At 41.5% G+C, this 22,002-nt stretch overlaps 1 protein-coding gene across 2 annotated transcripts; it reads right to left on the bottom strand.

Annotated features, from left to right (window-relative positions):
* Positions 1-13,037: 13,037 nt before the first annotated feature.
* On the bottom strand, positions 13,038-17,692 carry calca (calcitonin/calcitonin-related polypeptide, alpha). 2 transcript variants are annotated; one of them, XM_061245855.1, is made up of 5 exons: positions 17,575-17,692; positions 16,696-16,786; positions 15,861-15,992; positions 13,709-13,893; positions 13,038-13,325 (listed from the first exon to the last, which is right to left on the bottom strand). In XM_061245855.1, exons 2-4 carry the CDS (start codon positions 16,779-16,781, stop codon positions 13,734-13,736), a joined length of 378 nt encoding a protein of 125 aa, XP_061101839.1. In that variant the 5' UTR covers positions 16,782-16,786; positions 17,575-17,692; the 3' UTR covers positions 13,038-13,325; positions 13,709-13,733. The 2 variants fall into 2 exon arrangements, with proteins under 2 accessions (XP_061101839.1, XP_061101838.1); XM_061245854.1 differs by lacking the exons at positions 13,038-13,325; positions 13,709-13,893 and adding an exon at positions 14,328-14,944.
* Positions 17,693-22,002: the final 4,310 nt, after the last annotated feature.

Genomic DNA, 22,002 nt, shown 5'->3' with positions numbered 1-22,002 from the left:
AGCAATGAAGAGGCATACTGGGATTTTTTAAATATATAAATCAAATGTCCCTTAAGGTCCTTTTGAGATTCCTTCCAGGTTAACTCATGCAGAAGTGACATATTCAGCAGTATGAGTCATGATGGTCTGGTCAGAAAAGTTGAAAAACAAATGTTAAAATGAATCCATGGAAAAGGGTCCCTCATGTTCATCTCTCTTCTTCTTCTTACTGTATGCCAAAACATATAAGATAAGGTCCAATGTTACGGAAAACATCAGCTGAAATAATCTAAAAGTCAGCTAAGACGAATTAAAATCTGTCCTTTCTCTCAGCCGAAACTGCGTCATCAAAGTATATGGATGAATTCATCATTCCAGGATTTGCAAGAGACGCAGCCAATTAAAAGAGAGCACATTTAGTGAGGAAGTCAGACAGCAGCCATGCACTTCCTGGTTTTGGGCCAAAGTATCCATTTAATTTACTGTAAACTATAATAGGGAGGGACACCAATTTAAAGGATAATTTTTTCACGAACAAGGACACCCCATTCTGAAAGCAACATCATATAGTATTTCACCACTACTTTCTATGGAAGCAGATGTCCAAACAACAAAATAAATTACAAAATGTTTGGCTTTTAAGGCAATACTGAGTTTTTGAGTCATAATGGATGCAAAGAAAGAAAAGTTGTTCATTGATCTTTACATTTCCTCTCACATGAAATTAATATAAACTAGTCAAACGAGTTTCTTTAGTTGAGGCCTTTGACTTGCTCAGCTCAGTTGACATTCTCCAACAAGGTATTGAACTGAAGTTCTTTTGTTTCCAGATATGAGCATGACGCCACCTGAATGAAAATCGATTTCACCATCCGTCAGTGGAGCTTTTCACCAGACAATGATGCCGAAAACGCCATGCCCTTGCCCCTCCTGCATGAGGGAATGATGAAGCATAAAGACTCGTGGATGCACATTTGAAGGCCAGATGTTCTCTGACCCCTCGGAGATCAGCGCCCTGCCCTGTCACAACCCCCTGAGCCACTGCTCCCTTTCAGCGACTTTCATCTCTTGCACCCCACCCCAAATGCGGCCAGTTCCCTCTAGTGCGCACCAGAGACACTCTCTTACTGTCAGGCTTAAACTCAAAGCAGGGGCGAAATCAGGTAGGGGTTGGAGGGGGGAGGGGGGAGGTGGCCCTTCACTAATACTTCTAATCTGGAGAGCTGGAGAGAATTTCCGCCTGTGCCAGGTTATGATGACACGAAAGAGGGTGAGAATACAGAGGCTGATTATGGAGAGGGAAAGATGGGAGAGCATTACGGGCAGAGACTGCGCAGGCTTTCAGTCGCGCGGTCGACCGCGTAATAATACACAACACCAGGGTGAGATTTGCACCTTTCAAATGGAGACCAATAACAACATTACCACGGCTAACATGTTGCATCCATTACTCTACATTACCTGAAAGCAAAATATAGGTCTGTATGGTCATTTTCCATTTATAGAATATATTTTTCTTCATGTTTTCTTTTTGAGATTATTATAGCTACTAATTCAACACCATAAGTGCAACAAGTGCCTTTGCCTTTCTGTTAAAAATACGATAATATTATAGCATGTATTCATTTCTGGAGGTTCCAATAGGAACAGCAAGAGGCATCCTATAGAGAATTATATTGTCCCCTGCACTTACTGGCCCACTTTAGTACATAGGATGCAATAAAAACATGCACAGCATATTAGTACTGTTGTGCTGGACAGAGTACAGTGCAAGGAATGCAGCAAACAAAGTGAATATACAGTATATGGATACATGGATTGATGACAGAGTTCTTATTTTTTATTACATTAAGTAAATATCAGAAAATGTAGTAGAATCTAACCTCTTCAAGGGTGATCGTAATTAAATTTACACCCACATCTGATTGAAATGTGGAAATACTACTGAAAAACATGTGGAAAGATATTTTGCAGGTCAGCTAGACCTCCGGATTGCAAATAGCAAATAGCAAGAAAGTTCACTTAAAATCATGAGAATATTTTCTTCTAGAGTAGTTTGCAAAGATATGGGCACCCCTGGTCAAAAAGCCTTTTAACCTGACCTCTAAATGGTATCAAATTAAACATATCTTCAAATTTCTTGTTTAAAGTATGCTGTATTGTTGACCTGTGTTTGCTATTCTTTTTTTCAGCTCTTTTGCAGTAATGTGGGACAGCCTGTAGCCTAGTGGTTAAGGTGCCCTGGGAGCCGCAAGGTCGGTTGTTCGATCCCCAGAGTAGTCACGATGAGATCTGGACAGCTGTTGGACCCTTGAGCAAGGCCCTTGACCCCACATTGCTCCAGGAGCATTGTTCTTGTCTCCTGCTTAGTGTAACCAACTGTATGTCACTTTCGATAAAAGCATTCTAGACCTTGCCTTGACTTCAGCTGTTCCATTCATCTTCCATTTTCTAATAATGTTTCTGACAGTGGAAGTTTGAAACATTGACAGTTTTTGTAGCCTTCTCCTTCTTAGTGGAAATTAACCATCTTCATTCTGAAATCCTAGGACAATTGTTTAGAGGAACTCATGGTTGTTAACACCAGACAGAACAGCCACTGCAGTTGGATACTTTCAGTAGTTATTTCAGAATAAAGTAATCATCTTAGTAATCAAAGTAATTTTAAAAAGTAACAAAGAATAATCCAAAAGGGTTCCCAAATGTTTGTACAGGGCCCTTTTCTTTGTTATATAATTTATAAACAGTAAAAAATACTGCATGTTTACCATGGACAGTGAGAACCAGGTAAAGAAAAGCAAACATTGATTGATAATTTCCTTTGCCATTTCCATTGGCTTTTCCGTCCTGTTTGGTAGTCTGTGCTGATAAAACACCTCTCACAATATTAACCCCATTAAAATCATGTTCTTTCCACTTATCTGAATACACCACTACAGCCTGGTCATTAGTACTTTCATGGAGCTACTGATGGACAGCATGACCTGCTACTTTATTACTTAATTGAACTTCATTGTTACAAATATTTAGTTTAGTAATATCATCAATGTTGACTAAATTGACCAAACTGTACATCCTAGAGAGCGGAACTGTACAGTGATTATGAGAGGAATAGTCTTCTCCCATGTCCAGTTTCGATATAATGACATTTGCGAATTGAAAATCATCTACTGAACATTCTCAACACAATTCATATAAAGTACAGCAGAGCTTACTCAACAGAACTGCTTCACACTGTTTGCCTAGCTGAGGCTTTTCTTGGATTCATCCAGGAGGCGCTATGATGGGTTGCTGTCCTTACTTTGCAGGGACTAACCGGACGATGAGCGAGGGACACACACATTTCTAGGGCTTCTTCTTAGACCTCTTTCATCATCATCATCTTTCAATCCAAATGGTTGAGTGGAGCTACACTATATGCATCTCTCGCTATTGATCAGCATCCCAGGATTATTGTATTTCTCCTACATCCAATTTAATTATAAATAAACCCTTTACAGCTTTTGGAAGCCAGCATCCCAGTAAAATATTTCTTATATTTTAATGTGTTGGCCAACTGCCATTTAGTGACTGTTTACTTTTAAAAAGGAGCGGTTTGGCACCCGTAAGTGTTTGCAACTCTGATCAGCCTTCCTTATCGATTGGCCCCATTTCAATTATTCTATTTTTAAACGTAAGGGCAGAATGGACTTGTCTTATTTGAATCCATTTATCTAATGACATTCTGTTGTATAGAAATAACAGGATTGCATTGCACTACAGTAACTTTTTACATCTGTATGTACAGTGGCTTTAGAAAGTACCTTATTGTGTTGTAGATTTAATTTTAAAGGGATGAAGTGAAACATGTTTTTAGAAATTTTGGCCAAAAACATTCACATTTACATATGTATTCAGAGCCTTTACTGTGGCACAAATTGCAGTCAGGTGAAACCTTTTTGCTTTAATTATTCTCATCTTCTGTCTAGAACTTCATTGGAGTCCACCTGTGGCACAATTGAATCGATTGCACATAGTCTAGAAAGGCACACACCTGTGTATATAAGGTCCCACAATAATTCGCTCTGCATGTCAGGACAAAAACTCTCTGTCATCCTCCATGAAAAACCGTGAAAAACTGTGGCAATGTATAGATAAGGGAAAAGGTATAAAAACATTTATAAAGCTTTGAGTGTTCCCAAGAGCACAGTGGCCTCAATAATTGTGAAATGGAAGATGTTTGGAACCAGCAGGACTCTTCCTAGAGTTGGCCATCCAGCCAAACTGAGGAACCAGCATAAGAAGGGTCTTGGTAGAACCCGACGACAACTCTTACAGAGTTTCAGAAGTCCTCTGCAGAGATGGCAGAACCTGCTAGAAGGACGACCGTCTCAGCAGTACTCCGTCAATCAGGCCTTTATGGTAAGAGTGGTTAGATGGCAGCCACTCTTAATTAAAAGGCATATGACAGCCTACTTGGAATTTGCCAAATGGCATTTAAAGGAACATGAGAGCATGAGGGAAAAGATTTTGGACAGAACTCCAAGCATTATGTCTAGCAAAGACCAGGTACTGCTCATCACCTGGCTAATACCATCCCTATGGTGATGCATCATGCTATGGGGGTGCTTCTCAGTGGCAGGGACAGGGAAACTGGTCAGAACTGAGGGAAGGATGAATGCATCCAAATACAGAATACAGTATTCTATGCTCCTGAGTGCATGCATCCTCTGACTGGGGTGACGGTTCACCTTTCAGTACGACAATGACCCAAAGCATATACCCAAGACAACGCTGCACATTTTAGTCTCTGACTGTCTTTAAGTGGTCCAGCCAAAGCCCAGACTTGAACCCAAAGACGATCTGTGGAGGGACCTGAAGATGGCAGTTCACAAACACTTCCATCCAATCTGACAGAGCTTGAGAGGATCTTCCAAGAAGAATGGGATAAACTGCCCAAATCCAGGTGTGCAAAGCTCGTAGATACTCAACCAAGAAGACTTATATTGTTGTATTGCTGCTAATGTGGCTTCTACAAAGTACTGAGTTAATGGTCTGAATACTTATAGAAATTACAGAATTCAGTTTTTGATTTTTAATAAATGTGCAAATATTTCTAAAAACATGTTTTCTCTATGTCGCTATGGGTTATTGAGTATAGATAGATGGGCAGAAATGAAAATTTTATCCATTTAAAATTATGTCTACAACAAAGTGAAGAGGTCTGAGTACTTTTTGAAGCCACTGTATATGACATTGCGAGTCCTTCACTGGAGCACATTTTGCAACAAGAACTTATTTTCACTGCCAAGGAATCTGACTGATCTGCACAGCGGTTTTGTCAGAGGTTTTAAACACTATCAAAGATGTAGCCATTAGGGATGTTAGAGGGTGGTGTCAGGTTTGATGCAACACAAGAATGCCAAAAATGCATTACTTCCTCACAACTACAGCTCTGAAATCACGGAAACACTCTAAAGAGGAATGTAAATGATGTAACGTTTAGTCTAATGTTTACAGATATTGATTCTGTACCTGTTATCTTAGTTAGACTTCATAACATTACTCTTAGTAATGGCTCAAGGATGAGATCACTCCACAGGGAAAGCACTGAAAGATGTTCCTCAATGCTGATGCTCAATATATATGGGCCAGTTCGCTGTTGTATTGGACTGGGACTCATCTAGATGAGTTAGACTAAGTGTCCTGCTTCCATACAGTGAAAAGCATTTCATCACCACAGCACACTGACTCCCACATGCTTTCCTTTTACTGTCAATTATACTCTTGTCCTTTGGTAATTGGTCAGACTTTATTACATGAGAATCAAAATGGTCATGCAGGGTTGTGCTGGAGAGGGAGAAGGAGAGACATGCAAAGAGAACACGCAAAGAGAAACCAAATGTCTATGCAGGATAAATATTATAAACTAAAAAACAATACCATTATTGAAATAAACGTTATTTTTCAGCATGGGTAAAATAGTGTGCTTTATTAATGATTCAACTGAAACAACCAATGTCTCACATTTTCCAAATAAAAATAAAATGATTGGCACATTTTGCGCAAACACCCCAAAGATGACAGCCATAAGCATTTTCCTATAATTTGTGATAACACACATTTGGAAAGAGTTTTGACCTTTACTTTGTATTTTTTGTACCCATTAACAGATGGTCAATTACCATCTGTCTCTTCTGAATTGACAGTCCTTTGACTTTTCCCATGCTGATGGATGAAAAATGGATGTTGCATGATTGTCATTTCTATACTCTAGAGAAACAGGAAGTGATGGACTCAATATACACTCACTGAGCACCACGGAACACCTGTACACATACTTATTCATGCGATTATCTAATCCACCAATCGTATGGCAGCAGTACAGTGCATTCAATTGTGAAGATACGGGTCAGGAGCTTCAGTTAATGTTCACATCAACCATCAGAATGGGGACAAAATGTGACTTTGACCGTGAAATGATTGTTGGTGGCAGACAGGGTGGTTTGAGTATCTCAGAAACTGCTGATCCTGGGATTTTCACGCACACTAGTCTCTAGAGTTTACAAAGAATAATGCAAAAAAAAATCCAGTGAGCAGCAGTTCTGCAGACAGAAATGCCTTGTTAATGAGAGATTTCAGAGGAGACTGGCCATACAGGTCAAAGCTGACAGGAAAGTGACAGTAACACAAATAATCACACCACACAACAGTGGTATGCAGAAGAGCATCTCTGAACACTACATGGCTTGGGCAGTAAGAGCAGTCGTCTGCCAGTCGGAGGGTTGCCGGTTCGATCCCCCGCCCGGGCTGTGTCGAAGTGTCCCTGAGCAAGACACCTAACCCCTAAATGCTCCTGACGAGCTGGTCGGCGCCTTGCATGGCAGCCAATTGCCGTTGGTGTGTGAGTGTGTGTATGAATGGGTGAATGAGAAGCATCAATTGTACAGCACTTTGGATAAAGGCACTATATGAATGCCAACCATTTACCATGTAACACACAACGCATCATAACTCCAAGTGGACATATGAGGGAAAAATCCAATCCATCATAACAGCAGTAGAAGTCTAAAAAATGTCTAATAAATACCTAATAAAGTGCTCGGTGAGTGCATAGTGAGTGTAGAATTAGAATTAGAATTTCCCTTCGATATGTGTCCATATTATTATTCCACATTCAAATTTGTCCCCGTTTTAGTTTACCACAGATACAATTCAAAGGCACAGTTTAAAAAGACAACAACGAATGCTTTGTGCTGTGCGGCGTTATCTAACCTTCAACTTTATTTTCCAGCATTTTCATTCACTCAGCCATCATTAAATAAGCCAACAGTCAAGTGATGCTAATGGAAGTGCGTGCATTATACAGGCTGTGTTTCAATCATTTTCATAAACTAGTGGTTGGATACTCAGTGTGAGGCCTGAATACAATTGGATTCTGTGAAGAAACACAATCTTCATCACTCTGGCTCACTGCTGCAGAGAGAATAGTGTCAGAAGATGCCGCAGTGCCAACAAAAACACTTGTTTTGTTCCAGTCGCATGCAGTGTGCAGGAACAAGCACAACTAAATACTAGTGATATTTATCCTGGTTGTATAAGATGCACTGTGCTGGCGATTAATTCTGAGAGACAACGTGTGAGAGCCTTATGTGAAGTTCCACCACACTGATTGTGGAGAGAGTTTTAGGTGATAACTTGGATTGCGTCTAGTTTGGTGGCTTTCTTGCGACTTTGAAGAGCTCAAAGGAAAAGGAGGGCATTTGGTCTGTCCCACTGTGACGTGTTTCGTCTGTCCAGCCCAAGAATAGGGTGACCAGGTGCAAACAGCCCAAATGCAGGACTGACAGTGAGATTTTGCCAGGACAATGCGGGACAGACTGATAATGTAAATTCTTTATAGGCTACCAAAGCTAAATGTATCAAACCTTTTTATACTGTAATGCATATCGGGCTTTAGACACATATTCACTCTTGCCCACTTGTCATCGCACACAGTTGGCTCTACTGTATGCTTGAATAACTAACAGATTACACAATAAATTACTAACATTAGAGGCATGGCTTAAATTATTCTCTTTATTGATACATAATTTAGACCCAATTAAACATTTATAATGAATGAACAGTCAGCAATTGAGCCATCCTGTTAACAGTCGGAATAAACAGGACGACTCAATCACAGCCTTCCGAATGCTGACCTGACTTCATAATTAGGCTAAAATAAATGTAATTAAGTGTGCCAAAATTAAATATCTACTCGCCTGGATATGAATTTGGATGGTAAAAAATGAAATACAAAAATAAATCTGCTTTTGTACGGCTGCATGATGTTTTCTTTTGCAATCTGGGGAGGCTAACAGAATGACGGGGCTAGCTTGCTACACTATGAATGAGAGTGGTGCACAGAGTGAAACCCGCTTGTTATGCCAGCTACGCTAACTTTTCTGTCTGGCTATGGACAGCAACCCATCCAGGTGATCACATGACCCTCCCACAGAAATATGTTAACGTCAGCATACAAATATCACAGAACCTAACTTGGCTAGCCTGAGCAATATGACAGACAGCTCTGAGTTGGAGGACAAGCTTTTTACAACCTTACAGTTTTGAACCGGAATTTACAGAGGGAGAATTGCGTGAGCGAGAAAGACAGACAGCAGGATGAGGCAGCCAAAGCGAACAGCTTTCTAGCAGCTCCTAACTTTCGGCAACATTGTGTTCAGAGTAAGAGATTCACAAAATATACATTTAGTATTACTTGTTTTTTCTGGCTATGGAAGATGGGGGCTAATAATATGCATGGCTAATAATTATATATGAATGAAATGCTGAGAAATGACGAAAGCAAGCAGGATCTGCATCATTCCATGACAAGGGTTGACAACCTGCATGATACTTACGGTGTCTGCTGAGAGAAGAGGGTTCTGGGGGGCAGGTTCTGAGAGATACCACAGTGAGAGAGGACGGGCTGATGAAATCACTGAGCGGACAACTGAAGTACAGGAGCAACTTCATCCTGGGGGCTGCAGGGGGGTGGGGAGGTAAGAGATGGAGCAATGTGAAAGGAGTCACTGAGCACAAGGTGCAGCAAAAGGTTAATTAATCATCTTGAGTAAGAGGAGATCCATTTCACCTGCATGGGGTCAGAACACTGGACTGGGAGCGTCCATTTCAGCTGGCTGAGTGACCACTCATTGTGGGTTGGAGAGAGAGGCTGGAGATGAGAACTAGGAAAAACAGGAGGCGCAAACCATTTATTGGAGCCCTTTGGAGTACAGTAGGTTCTCAAGAGAAATGTAAAAACCAGGAGTAAAACCTTTACTATAAGCAAGGGCAGGCAATACCTTTGGGCATAATCTTATAAAAAATAAAATTAGAAAATGACATATACTTTCCACACAAGTGATGGTGGGTGTCATCAGATTTAAAAAAACTTTTAAAATATCTCCAGGTGCTCTCTTTGAAGGCATCAGATCTGCAGGCTGTCCTTTAGCTGCTGCTCCTGCTTTTGCTCATGTGATGCATAAGCCAGCCAGCTACAGTATGGTGGGGACCGTATTTAGTCTCAGCCCTCAAGAGCACCCATATTGCATCACAGTGGAAGGATGACATCGCCCCATGTCCCTATGTGGGCAGTTGGTATCTACTTCTCCATTCAGCCCCGGTGGAAACTGCCCTAACTATAGCAACAGCCTCATCTCCTCAAAAACAGCACCCAGCAGACAAATGCTGATGCTACTCGATGCAGTGCTATACTTACGTTGTCAAACGTAAAGAGACACGAGCACTATGTTTCTACAACTTTTTTTAGAAACATTTTAAGCACAAACTATGGACTATGGAGGACACAGTGGTCAGGGGTCGACTGGAACATTCACCCAAAAAACAACAAGCTGCAGAGTGTATGAACTCAATGGAAACTCAATAGGAATCTCAATGTGGCAATATAGGAAGGAGCTACAGGGGATATGCTTTGAGTGTTACCACAGTCTGTTAACCCCTTTAATTTGCAAGGGCCATATTATTTTAATATTGTATTTTAATATTTCAATATGTCCCTGCACTTAAGTGCTTAATTTAAGTAATTGATTACATACCAAGTCTGCACATGTTGTCCCCAAGGCTTCAAATTGCCAGTTTTCATTTTAAAAGGAAATAATGAAAAAAAGTCCAGAGGAGACTACAGCCCTCCAGGCCTGGAGTTTGAGACCCCTGTTATTGAGCATCTCCACAAATGATGGTGGGAATGACACAGCCTAGCAGGATTGCCACTGGCTACCAGCTGGAGAAAATAATATTTTAAGCGTGCATGCAAGGCCCACCCTTGGCCATACACGCTGGAAACAGCAGGTGGTTTTATTAATCGAAATCTCAAGGCCTTCAATGATTTTTCCATTAATTCTCATCTTTGTTATAATATCCACAGAAATCGCAAAATTTGTCAATTATTTCGGGTCAAGGAGTCATTTAGCTGATAATGCTTTAAAAAAAAAAGAATGTTCAAAAGAGGCTCAAAATGTTCCGTTGCAGTAAGGACTTTTTCTTGGTTGCCGATACAATGCTCTCTTCATTTTTGTGAGCGCTACGTCTCTTCCTTCCCCTCAGTGTGTGATATCATGGATTCATTGTGAAAAAAAGGGTCAACATCTAAGAGCAAGAGTCCTGCTGATACTGTCGGTTGCCATAGAAATGGAGCCAGGATTGTTACCACCTCTTAGGAACTGTGCTGTTTGTCATCTCCATCTATTTTCAATGCTGTAAACCAGGACCACAAATGGAACAGCTCTGAGCGGTTTGCCTCTTGGCGGAATAGTTTTGGTTCAATGTGATCTTCAAAAACTATAGTCATGTATTCTGTTGTCTTTTAACCACTATTTATGTTTATTTTTCAGTACTATGGTTCAATTAGTTAAATGAGAAGCCCTCCCGCACTTACAATTATCATTTCCACAATTCCACTTCGGGGAATCCCTTAGCTAGAATATGAGAGCTGTTTGTTTAATCGGGTTGATTGTGGTCCAATCCATTAACAATACTAGGCAAAGTTATTCACCCCTCCACCATTTGGTCATGGGCATGAGTCGAGAAAACTGAAGACTTCCGGGAGTAAAATTGTCTGTAATCCTCTAACTCCTATTTTACTTTTGGAAGTTAACTCAGTATTTCCAAATACAGGGATAACTTGTTCCTCAGCAAAGTGCAGCGCATTAAAATTCCCTGAGCCCCTTGGAGATGGGAGGTTAGTGTGAGGTGTATATTCTGATAGGATTTACTTTTATATGTTTATATATTTCAGTCTCCCACCTCAGATGATGTGTAGGGATGGTAGGAAATGTGTGTGCATCATAGTGGTGGGGGTTCGAGATAAGTTTGCTCCATTCATGCACTTTGAGATAATGTGCTATCCTTCATTATAATAATAATAATAATAATGATAATAATAATAATAATAATAATTATTATTATTATTATTATTATTATTATTATTATTATTATTATTATTGTTATTATTATTATTATTATTATTATTATTATTATTATTATAAGTATTTGAACTATACAGCAATGTCTTGCCCCTTATTGTGTAAAAAATAAGAAACTCTTGTTCTGCCAGATCCCTGGAAGATATCACACATACACACACAGCACACACAACAAAGCTCTACACACTGAGGACACTCCACAAACAAAAACAGCACAAAAATACTAAGAAGCAACAGCTCCCAATGGCAATTGACCATTTCATTGCAGTTGAAACAAATAATATTCATGAACAATATTGTGGATACAGTGAGCACTAGGTATTTATTAGATGCAGTGTAAGGTGGGGGTTATTTTTTTTTATTCTGCTGCTGTGGCCTATCCACTTTTGGATATGTTTGACACGTTGTGTGTTCAAAGATGCTCTTCTGCATACGCAGTGCATGTTTATTTGCGTTACTGTCACCTTCCTGTCAGCTTCAACCAGTCTGGCCCTTCTCCCCTGACCTCTCTCATTAACAATGCATTTTTGCCTGCAGAACTACTGCTCACTACATATTTTTAGTTTTTCACACAATTCTCTGTAAACTCTAGAGACCGTTGTGCGTGAAAATCCCAGGAGACCAGCAGTTTCTGAAATAGTATTTGGTGTGTCTGGGTGGCCTGTAGCGTAGTGGTTAAGGTAAATGACTGGGACCCGCAAGGTTGGTGGTTCAATCCCTGGTATAGCCACAATAGGAGCAAGGCCCTTAACCCTGCATTGTTTCAGGGGAGGATTGTCTCCTGCTTAATCTAATCAACTGTAAGTCGCTTTGGATAAAAAGCGTCAGCCAAATGACATGTAATGTAATGTGATGTATGTCTGTATGCATTTAGTTGCTGCCACATGATTTGCTGATTAAATATTTGCATTAACAAGCAGGTGGACAGATCCACCTAATAAAGGGCTCACTGAGTGTACATACTATGTGCATATTATCATTTTTGACACATATATTGCATCCACAAAAATTCTGTTATTATTTTTTTGGGCTATAAACATATTTATTCCCATTGTCAAAGTAAGGGTAAGGTTTCATGAGTTGTTCTTCTCACTCTGTTATGCCTTCCTTATATAAGTGCAGTTAGCCTTTGCCGGAGCAGGCTGTTTATGATATCCCACAGCTGAGCAGTAAGCAAACAAGGTGTGCCTGATCAAGCAAGTCTGGTGGGCAAGAGACACATACACAGTTAGACTCAGCTGCAAGCCTCAGTGGAATAAAATAAGTACCCCAACCCAAATGTATCTAAAATACCTTTTTAATCTTGCTAAAATTCACAATTCTTACAGTATGTGTGTGTCTTTTTTTCCTTTCAACATACTGATACAATCAAGGTGTGTAAAATATTCTTACATCAAGGCACAGCCATTGTCAGGGAAGGTCTGGGGGTGATGTGTGTGTGTGTGTGTGTGTGTGTGTGTGTGTGTGTGTGTGTGTGTGTGTGTTGGGGTGGGGGATTAATGTCCTCCTGAGGTACGTCAGATGCATGTGAGGAAGAAGGTGGGTCACATTGTACAGGTGTGCTCTAGGTCAAAGGAGAAAGAATATAACAAGTGCTGTTTTCCTTTTATTTCAAATAGATCTGCTTATAAAAATTAATATCATTTTCTAAACTTTTTTCTGGTAATTTACACAATGGAACTGCTCAGTTTTTTAGTTTTTTTTGCCTTCTTTGCCAAAAGCACATAAATAGATAAAAATAAATATTGGTAGGATATGGACAGCAGGATGAAAAAAATCTATCCTTGTGTCTGGAGGCCATTCTTGTTGGGCAGGAGAAGACCACTGCTTTTCCTTTTCCTGGAAAAAAAACATGACTGTTGTATTTGTCCAGACATGCCTCTGTTGGAAAACCACAGGAGAAAAGTGGATAGGTTAATATCTTGTTTCCCTTAACACTGGTGGATCCTCCACAGTCAGCCATTAAAATGTTTCATCTTATCAGCAATTTAATATTTTACAGCTATCATTTGTAAAGCCATATAACATTAACTTGGCATGCAAAAAGGGTTGGGAGGTCACAGACAGCTGGTTCCATGAGCGCGTGCAGGGCTAAAGGCTAATGGTGGGGATTATCTGTAAAGCTAAACGCTTCAAGATTTCTGATTACACTTCTGAGATTACACGTGAGACACGATGGACTTGACGGGAGGTATCCGACCGGAACGTCAGGAGAAATGCCGAATGGAGGCCGGAGGAATGGGTCCCGGCGATAAGACACCCACCATATCTATATAGCCCCTCAAGCGTTCACATCTGAATGTCTCTCCTCCTTCTGCCGAAGGCCTTGGAGCCCACGTTGGTTGGGACAAAGTTGTTGTTGCCGATGCCCCCTGTTCGGCTGAGGAAGTCCGCCAGACGGTGAGTCACGCAGGTGGCGGTGTTGCAGGCTCGTTTTTGCGCTGTGATGCTGTTTTTCGGAGGAGAGAGGAGTTCATAGGCATACTATATTCACCTCATGAAAACACCAAAGGCGTTCAATACATGTTGCAGAACAGTTTTCATAAAGTAAATTACAATAACGCAACCATAATCCAATTCAACCATTTAGTAATTCAATCATTCAATCAATTCAATCAACATTGTTATGGCCTACTATTGTGGGACGTTTTAGTTATCTTACCTGCAAATTGTGAATATAGGCCTATGGCATGAAATAAAAAGGGGCTAATCTAGTCGCACCAGTCATGTGTTCCTTCGATTTCCACTGTAATGATTACGCAATTAGTTTGTCCAGTGGCAGTTGCATTAAATAGAATAGCATAACATGAACATGTAAAAGACAAAATTATTATTGAGATCCAATATGTAAAATATACTTGAACAAAAGAAGGGGAAGAGATGTTCCTGGTAGAAAAATAAGTTTATTCAACAAGAAACATGGTCACGCATGAGAGAAGCATTTATTATTGTTATTATTATTATTATTAATATTATCATTATTGTTATTAATCATATACTTTTATTACTTTGTTGTCAATATTTAAAGGAGGGTGCGTACCATGCACCAAAGAATCGGTATATGCAAATTCTTCATTTCTGATGTTCATAAATACGTGCAAATGATAATTTGGAGTGTCTGGTGATCCAGCTATCATTCTCTGCCGAAAACAAAAAAGGGAAAAAATGAGGAAAAAACTAAACAGAAAAATAGAGATATTCAATCGCGGTTTTCTCTGAAGTCAGTCAAGCAGGCAGGATCCACATGCATCGAGGATTTTTCTGAGGGAAAAAAAAAACGAAACGATGGGGAAGGTGGGGATAGGCTGCTTTAGACGGTGTCAAAAGATTCCGCGTAGCTTGCATAGCGATCGGTCTCCGCGAGGCTCCGCTTCTTGCCGGGCGTGCCCGCGCCGACGTCGGTGCGCGGGTAAGTTTGCAATTTGTGCAACTCCTGCGACAGTTTGCCCAGCACACACGTACTCAGATTGGAGCAGCGCTTGGACAAGGGTCTATCCAGGCTGTGGGTAGAAACATGCAGAGACACAATCATAGTAACACGGGCATGGCATGCAGGTACGTGCTCCCCAAACACCCATCCACGCACACACGCAAATGCAGACACGCGCACACACCCGCATGCATGCAGACATACACACACAGATCTACATCCCTCACCTTCATGCATATCAGTTCAAAATAGATGCATTTCTAAAACTTGAATGCATGTCTAAATAAAGGAACATTCTGAAACCATGCTGCCCCCACCAGCCTCAAAATAAAATGTTGTAGTTCATCCCGACTCATTTTTTGTCATGCTGCAACTGTCATGCCCCCCCCCCCCCACACACACACACACACACACACACCCAACCTAACACTGCATCCTCAAGAGTTCAATTTCAGCACAGACCTTTTTGCCTTCATGCAACCCATTCTGTTCGCACTAGTGCAGAGCATGCATGCACTCATCCATTGCATACGGCATTCTCTTCCTTGCATGTTCAGCAGGCAGGCAGGCTCTGTAGCATTCCCTCATAAAATATACACATCTAACCCATGCAGAAGAAGGTTGCGACAGAGAATTAATCTGTGTCCATCAAAAACTCCTATCTCTTTTGGGATGTTCATTGTATGTCCTCGGTACATACCTCTACAGTAGGCTACTGTCCTAATCAAAAACTTGCTGGACTGATTGCTAGAGGAAGCTGTGGAATCATTCCTCTCAGAGTGGAAATCGAGGATTAGTACAGGGAAGATCGGCCGCTTCGAAAACAAGGTGAAAACCGGTGCCACCAGCATTCGTTACCGAGTGAAGTGAGAAACTTCCCAGTGCCTTGGGTTCATCTCCTCAAAACTCCCCTCTCCCTGTGCACCAAGCATCACTATACATCAATTTGAACAGAATATAGAGTATCAGCGTTAAGTGTCCTGTACCTATTTCCATCGACGGCCTGCTGCTCCATCTCCTCCACTGTCATTTGCACAAACTCTTTCACTATGGCGTTCAGTAACCTCCTAGCTTCGTAGTCGGTAAGTGTGATGTGGTCTGTTGTCTCTAAACCGGGTCTGCAAGCGAAGGGTAGATGGAAATTATCAAACTAAAAATAACCCACTCATGTCACTGGAGTTAAATGCTGCTGCCTTCTGGGACAAGGGACCCAAGCCAGCATCAAAACAATCTGCTAAAAGTATCCATTTAAAATGCTGACAGCTAGCCAAGATAAGATTTATGACAAAATCAATAATGTAGTAAGAATCTGGATGGGGCTCAATCTCATGAAATCTCATTAGTCACTTTTTTAATTCTGTAAATGCTTTTGTAATTTTAATCTTGAAGAGACTGTGCTGTCCTGTTAAAGTGGATTAAGGGGTACGGAATCACTTATACACTTTATTTGCATATGGATACAGATAAATATCAATATGCTATCAAAATTACAGTAATAGTTTTTTTATATAAGAGCAATGACATCTTACTCAATTCTCATATAAAGTAGTTGTCCTGGGCTTTTACAGCGGTAAATAGCTTTCCGCCAGTAAGATTCCCACTACAAGCTAATACAACCCCCAGCAGCTGAAACAGAGAATACTGTCTTGTTTTTTTTTGTGTTACACTAAGGCTTTGTTGACATCGAACATCTGGCAAAAGGATTACAATAGCTTTTGTTTGTCTCTTTGAGCTTCCCTTTATACCTCCCTCTATTCACTGTTCATTATGTCTACCTGCCATATGTCTATCTGTCTGTCTGTGACGAGCATTTCACCTCACCTGGCGGGAGCAGCGTTTGAGCTGTACATCTGGCATATGACCAGGGCATAGGCAACAAGGAAAGCAGATATCTTCAACATAACCATGGTCCCTGCAGCAACACAAGTACAATGGCAACATTTCCACGTTACAACTGCGTTACTAGGCAAAAATAAGAAACTTTGAACAACAGATACTTTAAAAAGAAATGAATGGTCTTCAGAAAGCTTAGAGATGATGCCCTGCCACGGACTTTTTAAAAGCGAAATCCGCAGCAAATGTGCTGCGTTTGGCCGTGACGTTGAGGACACGCCACTTCAGCCTTTCTTCGCCGATCCTTTTACAGAGATTGTGAAAGGCACTATCCCCCTTCTCGCATCCAGTCTCCCATGCCTCGCTTCTCTTTTCAAAAGCCCCTCACGTCAGTGACAGATAAAGGGAACGGCTCCCCTGTTCTCGCGGAGGGAACGTCTTGCTGAGACCATCCAAAGTGGAGTAGTCTTGGGCATAGCCTCAGACACTAATGGGGGGGGGGGAGTAGCGTTTGCGGTTATCATCAAGATTAGTGGCCCTGGCCAGCGCTCCTCCACGCCTCAGTGCATTAGCGTAATGAGCTAGTGGCCGCTCTCGGAGACACTGCGGTGTCCCTCTGTGAGTACCCGCACGAAAACCTCTACAGAAACCCTCTGCAGAAAGCAGCCCTGGGAAGTGCACCTGAGACACACTCCAGCGCCATCCCTCCACCGGCACGGCCTCGAGAAAATCCTCGCCACAAATTATTATCAAGTCGGACATGAAAATTCAAAGACAATATCTTACGGTTTGAGCCTCAAACTGTCTACCTTTGAATGCCACTACACATTCCCCGCAGAGGGCCAGTTAGCAGAAAGCTCCACTTACCTTGAGTGAGTATTGGATCTTCTTGCGCAACAAAAAAATAAGATGAGTAGACTTATTTAAACTTGTAGACCAACTTGGGATTCTGTTGCTGGCAGCTACTGTTCACTGTCCTTTATATCTACTACAACGGTTTGTGTATTGACTGTGTAGGTGGTTAATTGTTTTCTGTGGGCCAATCACAGAGCTCAGCTGTTGAAGCCAGCCAATCGGTGGCCACCCCTTGGGTCTGGCACATCTACTTAAGGGTATGATATTGAAATTGCGTCATTCAGTAGTCACTAAGTGCTCCATTCACAAAATCTTGCCAGTCATTTGTACCCCTTTTTCTAAATTTACACTGAGGTCATTAAATAAACTAAAGCGGATCGAATGACCAGGGAACTCATCCCCAGAAGTAAATATTTTATATGCTTTAAAAATATACCATTACTTTGCCCACTTTTTAAAAATGCCATGTATGTAGCTTGCTAGCAGAGCCATCTACTGTCCAAAGATTCTCATTGCAGGCTTTGTTTCCCATTGACTCACACGTCCCAATTAGCTGGACAAGTTGCTTTTACATGAATGATACAGCAATATAGAACTATTATAATATAAACTCTGAAACCACAGAAAAACACAGTAAGCTATTTAATGGTAACTCTGTAGTGATATGTGTCTGTGTTTGTACAGAGCAGTGCTCCTTTGTATGCATGTGTTCATTCAGAAATAACTTCAAACGTGTAAGGGTTGTCAAAGCATCCACTGCATATTTTGGAAGTAAATGCTTAATATAAAATGCATGGAGACCTTTTTAAAATAAAGATATAAGTTATAATTCTATAATTCTGTGACTGTTATATATTTGGGCGCGGGGGCATGGGTGTGTGGGGGCGCGGGGGTGCGCGGGGGTGCGTGGGGGTGCGGGGGCGTGCTGCAGACGTCTCTGCTCTTTTGCGTCATGGAGGAGCTCCATTAGTGTGGATGAGCGTTTTAGTGCTATTGAACTCTGCTATGGGGCAGAGGACCAAACTGCTAAATCACCGTGAGTGGACAGAGAGCCAGACCCCCAGTGCCCCCACCTCCAAGGCTCTGGAGCAGACCAGTGGGGTGGGCCTGATGCAGAGCTTCGATGAACAGTTCTACTGAGGATGCAGGAAGAGCAAGTGGACGCAGGACCAGTGTCCAGCGTCTGGGGTTAGCCCCCCCCACAACCACCCCCAATGCCAGCCGGTCGTACCAATACCACCTTTCAGAACTGTCACATCAATACCGTAACCTTTCAAAATGTTCCTGTGCCCACCTTGCATGGTTCACCCACCCTTGTGTAAGTTATTGCAAAAGACAGTTAGTGATTTTCACAGTCATATTTGGATAGAGAAAAGAGTTGTATGCAGACGGGTGCACTTGATACTCAGATGGAGATCTTTTATAATTTTACCATATAAGGTAAACCTGCACACCTGTACACCACCTGACCGTGGAATGATTGTTGGTGCCAGACAATGTGGTTTGAATATCTGAGAAACTGCTCATCTCCAGGGATTTTCATGCACAACAGTCTGCAGAGAATCATGTGAAAAACAAAAACACCCAGTGAGCAGCAGTTCTGCAGGTAAAAATGTCTTGTTAATGAGAGAGGTCAGGGGAGAATGGCCAGACTGGTCAAAACTGACAGGAAGGTGACAGTAATGCAAATAACCACACATTGCAACAGTGGTATGCAGAAGAGCATCTCTGAAGGCACAACACGTCAAACCTCTTAAGCAGATAGGCTACAGCAGCAGAAGACCAATAAGTCTAAAAAATAAGTCTAATAACATACCCAATGAATATTATTAACTAAAGTGCCCACTGAGTGTACGTACAGGTTCATGGCCACTCACAATTATTCATTCTATTGGGCCGTACACAACTGGCCGTAGGGCCACACGTGTGCGTGTATATGTGTGTGTGCGTACTTTCTGTATCCGTATGATGACACACAAGAATGTGTGTGTGTGAATGTGTGAGTGAGTGTATATGTATGTGTGCGTACAAACACAAATGATGTGTATGCATTTGTGAATGTGTATGTGGATAAAAGTGCAAATGTTTGTGTAGCTTTATGTTTGTGTCCAGTGACTCTTATTGTAAATGGCTTCCTTCGGAAACACGCACCACAGAGATTAATTGTCAAGTAAAACATCGATCAGCTGCTTTTATCAAAATCTACACAGGACACAGCACTTGCAGGGAAAGCCCAGTCCAATTAGAGGGCAGCTACTCCTTCGGAACATTGTGTGTGCAGCGTTAGCCCACCGAGGGGAAACATTTGCACACCTGGCAGCTGTGGTGACACAGAGATTAAGACCCAGCATGCACCTGAGTGTGCTGTCAGACCTGAAGAGACCAGACGAGAGTGCCACCTCTCCAGGGCTGTCGGCCCAGGCGTGCTTCAGGTTATCTATGGCCCCTCGCGGAAGGCTCCTTCGCCCGGAGCGGAAAGGAGAACGTTTGCTGTGTGCATCCACAGACATTAAGGAGATTAGGTTTAATTGTTGAGTGTTGAGCATCAATCAGTCCTCTGTTGCAAGAGAGCGGATTTCAGCCACCCGCCTGACATCCTTCAGTATCTGTACAGCTGCACTGAAGCTCCCCACATCAACCATAAGGCTTTGGGGATTTTCAAATAGGGATGAGAGATTACATAATTATGATGTAAAGTATTTATGTTTTCTAAGTATTTCAGGATTTTTAAGTTATATTTTAAGTGCTTTTTCACCAGTAATGGTCAGGAATGGTCAAAGGGATTTCGAAATATAAGCAGGTTAAATTCAATAAAGAATTAACAAAGTACAAAATTCATTGCATTCATTGCAATTAATATTTGCTTAAGGTACCACATTGGATTAAAGAGGTCTGTTGCAATTGCTTTAATTTCCACATTGATTCTGTGGATCTGCAGGTGCTATGCATTTTCCATGCTGCACAAGTGGGAATTACAATTACATATGGATCAATGTCAAAATTGGGAAGCGATTTGATGGTGGTCAGAAACTAGGAGATGACTTTTGAGGAAATGTGCCTCATAAACACAATTGTGGAGACTGAAACACCCATCCGTCCTCATTATGCCTGTCTTTCCATCCCATGTTGAAAATAGAGCAAAATGCCAGCAATGCAACAATGCAACACGCAGTGGGAAAACTGTTTCCAAGTGAATGCTAAATTTATAGCTGTTCATTTATAAAATAACACAATGGCTAGTGAATTCAAAGATAACCTCCAGAGACTTAAATAAGATCCCAGTGAGCACTTTATTAGGTATTTATTAGACTTATTTTATAGTTATTGGTCTCTGCTGCTGTAGCCTATCAACTTAATAGGTTTGATGTGTTGTGTGTTCAGAGATGCCCTTCTGTATACCACTGGTGTAATGTGTGGTTTTTGGCATTACTGTCACCTTCCTGTCAGCTTTGACCAGTCTAGCCCTTCACCACTGACCACTCTCATTAACAATGCGTGTTTGCCCATAGAACTGCTACTCACTGGATGTTTTTTGTTTTTCACACCATTCTCTGCAAACTCTAGAGACTGTTGTGCTTGAAAATCCCTGGAGATCAGCAGTTTCTGAGATACGCAATCCACCCTGTTTGGCACCAATAATCACTGCATGGTCAATGATCACATTTCTTCCCCATTTTGACATTTGGTTTGAAAAACAGCTGAACCTTTTGACCATCTCTGCATGCCTTTATGCTTTTAGTTGCTGTCACATAATTGGCTGATTAAATATTTGCATTAACAAGCTGGTGCGCAGGTCTATGTAATAAAGTGCTCAGTGAGTGTATATGTTAACCAAATACAAAACCATTGGTAGGCTACCCATACTATATTGAACACTGTCCTGAGTTCACCATTGTGCTGAAATCATGTTCATAATTGGTCAGCCTGCTACTCTTCCATGCTGACTCATTGGCATGTCATCTACCACAGCAGGAATAACATGCACACTTTAAATTATAGATGAGTTTGATAAGCACATTTCCTGGAGAAAAGGACCTTGTGTCGGGGGCGCCCAGAGAAAGGAGTTGAATGACCTCATTAAATGCCAATAACAAACCAAAGTCGTTAGACGAATGGGGAGTGGGGGAGACCCAATGAGGCCGGTGTGCATCTTTTGATGAAGCAAAATGGCAGCTGGTTTGGCAGGAAGCAGACGAGTCCTGGAAAATAGCGATTTGTGCTAATGAGACACAATCCAAGAGTCAGTGAACAGGAAAGCCGACTCTCCAGGCCACCCGAGAGGATCTAGCGCAAACTCGCATCCAGCGGAGGGTTTCGTCAAAGGTCTACCCTTTCTCGTGAATGAACGCGGCTGCTTCTCCGTCAGAATCCCCCTGGTGGCCCACTGAAGTTGGGAATCAATTAAACGTGAAAGGTCGGAATTTGAAAAGAACAAATAAA

The sequence above is a fragment of the Conger conger genome, chromosome 6 (assembly GCF_963514075.1).
Source record: "Conger conger chromosome 6, fConCon1.1, whole genome shotgun sequence".
In the NCBI taxonomy this organism is placed as follows: Eukaryota; Metazoa; Chordata; class Actinopteri; order Anguilliformes; family Congridae; genus Conger; species Conger conger.
This window is presented reverse-complemented; position numbering and strand designations above follow the sequence as displayed.